We start from the raw sequence: 3636 nt of genomic DNA, 5'->3' as shown, positions 1-3636 counted from the left end.
AGAGAGAGAGAGAGAGAGAGAGTAACAATAATGTATGTTGAATGGAAACCACTAGCTATCTTATCAAATAATATCATAATCACCATGTTATTGCTCAGTTCTCGATACTTCGAGATATTTACTTACCACAGACGTTGAGTTGGGAGACAGACAGGGCTCATGAAAGCCACTGTCTGGAGACTTCATGTTGTAGTTGTTGTTGTTCTCAGCCGTCAGAAAGTGGGTGTAGTTGTTGTTGTAGGCATACTGATGCTGCTGGTGAAGGTAGCGTTCCACTACCACCTGCTTGTCTGTCTCCAGGAGTTGTGTGTTCAAACCCCGTTGGTAGACGTAATTGTAGTAGTTGTTGGTTGCATTGTTGTTGTTGTTGGTGGTATTGTGGTTGGCGTTGTTGGCGTTCTGTTGCTGTTGTTGCTGTTGGGGTGGTGGTAACGGCTCTAACGGCTGTAATGGCTGTAGGACCTGCAGGTATTGTCCTTGCGGGGACTGAACGATCATTGTGTCCGCGGACGTCCCGGTAGTTTGACTTAGATGATTTTGCTGCTGCTGCTGCTGTTGCAGGTGATGATGTTGTTGTTGTTGGTGATGATGATGCTGTTGCTGTTGATGTTGTTGCTGCTGCCTATGGTGAAGGGAAGCAGCAGCGGGGTCCGTGCTCATGTGGTGCATAGAGTTCGGTGTGAGGTTCATAACGTTATTGCAAACACCGGCGGTGTCGGCTTGAGCCGCCATAGCGTCTTCACACGTTGCCATGGTTACCGGTACCAGAGACGGTTGCCCGGCCACGGCGCCGACGTTCGCGCATGATGTCATGGGTAGATCTGCGCAGGTGGTGAGTGAGGAGACGGTGTTGTTGAGGTCCGTCGGGTTATAGCTGTACTGAGGCACGAACCCTTCCAAGTAGGACTCCTCCTGTTTGATGGTGACCATAGGGGAATATTTGGTGTCCAGCGCCATAGCCGTGACGTCATCGGTCAGGAACTGGAGGCTGTGGGTGACAGGCATGTTGACCACTGACTCCTCAGAGTTGAGCTGACGAGCGCGGATTTTCTGCGACAACGCTTTCTTCAGATAGTTGTTTTCTTTGACCAGCAGAGCTATAGACGCGTCTTGTTCCTCTTTGTAGGAGGTGGAGGACGGAGGACACGATGATAATGTCAACGGCGCGGATGACGATAACGATGATGAGGATGACGATGATGATGATAACGGTGTCGATGATAGCGATGAGGGGGCAGGGACGGGTGGATGGACTGAAATGGATGGGGTGGGGGTTGGGAGGGCGGTGATGGTAGGATTTGATGTTGGGGCGGGGTAGGCTGTCACTACAGTGTCAACACAGTGTTGTTGTTGTTGGTCTGATGGTTGTTGTTGTTGTTTGTTGTTGTTATTTGTGTGTGCAGCGATCTGTACGATGGTGGGTCTGCAGTCTGAGAGACCGTTGGTAATGTGTACCGTATTTCCGACAGAGGTCACGTTGTAAGGTGCGTGGTGCACGGGCGTAGCGGTGGTTGCGAAATGTGAGACGGCGTCGCTGTTGTTAATGTTGTTGATGTTATTGTTGTTGATGTTATTGTTGTTGTTGTTAGAACTGTTATGTCCAGTGATAACAGAACTGCTGTTGGAGCTATTCACAAACACAAAATTGGCGCTGTTTATTCCCTGTACAGACGAAGGTTGTAAAACAGCAATACAAGTCGGCGACACGCCAGAGTGTGTTTTTGAAACCGATGTCGCCTCTGTTGCTGCTGCTGCTGCTGCTGCTGCGGCTGCAGCAGTGACGGCTGTGGTGGTGGTGGCAGAGCCAGCAGCTACTACACTACTGCCGCCCACGGGAAATCCCACCTCCGCCTGGCCAGTTACCGCCCCTTTCGCGGGAAATTGATGAGCTGACCCAGAGAAAACGCCCGCCTCCGTGCCTACAGTCGTCGGCTGTCGCTGCTGCTGTTGTTGTTGCTGCTGCTGCTGTTGTGACGTAGGCAGACACGGTGATGCTGCTGCTGATGTCGCTGAGAGGATGTTGGAGGGGGTGCCGGGAGCACGTAAGAACACGGTTGAGGACGAGTCGACTTTTGTCAGTGTCCGCGGGCCCGTCGATCCGTCTGCGGTAGAAGTCACTAGAACGTCAGTTTTAGCGCGAGATCTGCGGGGAGTTTTTCGCCCATCCCCTGTAGAAGCGCGCCTTTGTGGGGGAGTTACTCCAGATCCCTGTGGGGAAGACAAAGACAAGGACATGGATAAGTAGATATATTGGTGGTTACACTTTTTCTCACGCTGTAGCAAACGTAGTAAGTCAATGAATGGAGGTCGAGTTGGAAGGAAGGTGTGTGTGGGAGGTAGGTTGAGTGTATATGGGAGGGGGGGGGGGGGGGGGGGGTGGGGGGGAGGGGGGGGGGGGGGGGGGAGGAGAGAGATGGAGAAAGACAGAGGCCGCTGATTCACAAACCTAGTGGTTACTTTGTACTTTTAACTGAGCGGAAGTAACCACAAAACATTACTAATGACAAGACTACTTTAAGTGCACTCACAACATCAACAATCCCACCGCTAACTTTCCCATCGTATGGGCTCTTTGATCTTTTTTCTGTGCCGAGTGTAAGTCAGCGAGCAGGATTTACGTGTGGAAAAAGTTGGATATTATAAAAGACAACCTCAGACAAACTCTAATCTCTTCACTCCTTTTGCTCGACTTTAGAATTAATTAGCATTTCAATTCTTCTCAGTCTTTGAAAATCCGTAAAAATATTGTCTGCCAGACGGGAGAAACACACGCGGGAAATGGATCAGCATGCAGTCGCTGTTTTGGTTGATAAAATATGGAATAATTCATACTGTGATAAGTGCATGATTCCACTAGGTTTGTGTGTTTAAAAAAATTGTCACATTTATTCCGACAAAGAAAAAAGCAATATCCTTGTTAAGAAGTTTTAGACGAGCTTCGTTTTTTGTTTTCTGAAGAACAAGACGGGCTTCTTTGTATAGTTTGACTAAGAAATCTTTACAAAAACCCCCCCACAAAAAACCCCAACACAATACAAACAAAGGAAAATAAATAAATGATCCGTATAGGTTTCAATTTCATACATAGATTAACGTGACAAACCAAAGACACGAACCGAATGACGTAACAAAAACTGCGCTGTGAAATCTTCTCCGACTCCGTCAGTCTACACCGACGCAACAGTACAAGAGTGTCTGTAGCAGGGTAAACTAGCCGGCTAATTAATGAGGGGGGCCGGCGGGGGTGTGGGGATTAGAGGATCTCAGAGAGCACATCCTTAGACCAGGGACCACGATCGGTCACGTGCCGGCAGGAGGGCGGGGCTAACGGGAGACTGAAACAAGTGGCCGGAAGTAGGTGGGCGGGGGAGAAAGGATGGCGGAGGGGGGTGATTTACTGATGGAGTGAGCCTAATGAAAGGACTCGGTAATTTATCGTTTCTTTGTTTTTCTTTCGTTTCTTCACCATTCACAGACGTCCACATGAGAGACTGCGGCGTACGTCATGTGGTGTGAGGGTTAGGCTCTTCGCCTTGCACACTGAGGATTATGAGTTTTATTCCCCTGTGGCAAATATTTATTCTGTCTGTCTGTCTGTCTGTCTGTCTGTCTGTCTGTCTGTCTGTCTGTCTGTCT

The 3636-nt window shown here is 49.2% G+C and overlaps 1 protein-coding gene across 1 annotated transcript in view; it reads right to left on the bottom strand.

The window, feature by feature from the left end:
• LOC101864321 (probable serine/threonine-protein kinase cdc7) overlaps nt 1–3636 on the bottom strand; it is a gene marked incomplete at both ends in the record, with an annotated part of 29111 nt that overhangs the window by 1869 nt on the left and 23606 nt on the right. Inside the window, 1 exon segment of the mRNA XM_013086714.1 lies at nt 127–2208. Within this exon segment, the coding sequence (XP_012942168.1) occupies nt 127–2208 (2082 nt within the window).

Source organism: Aplysia californica, unplaced genomic scaffold (genome assembly GCF_000002075.1).
Source record: "Aplysia californica isolate F4 #8 unplaced genomic scaffold, AplCal3.0 scaffold00494, whole genome shotgun sequence".
NCBI classification, from domain to species: domain Eukaryota; kingdom Metazoa; phylum Mollusca; class Gastropoda; order Aplysiida; family Aplysiidae; genus Aplysia; species Aplysia californica.
The sequence above is the reverse complement of the archived record's forward strand: the minus strand, read 5'-3'. Positions and strand labels throughout refer to the sequence as shown.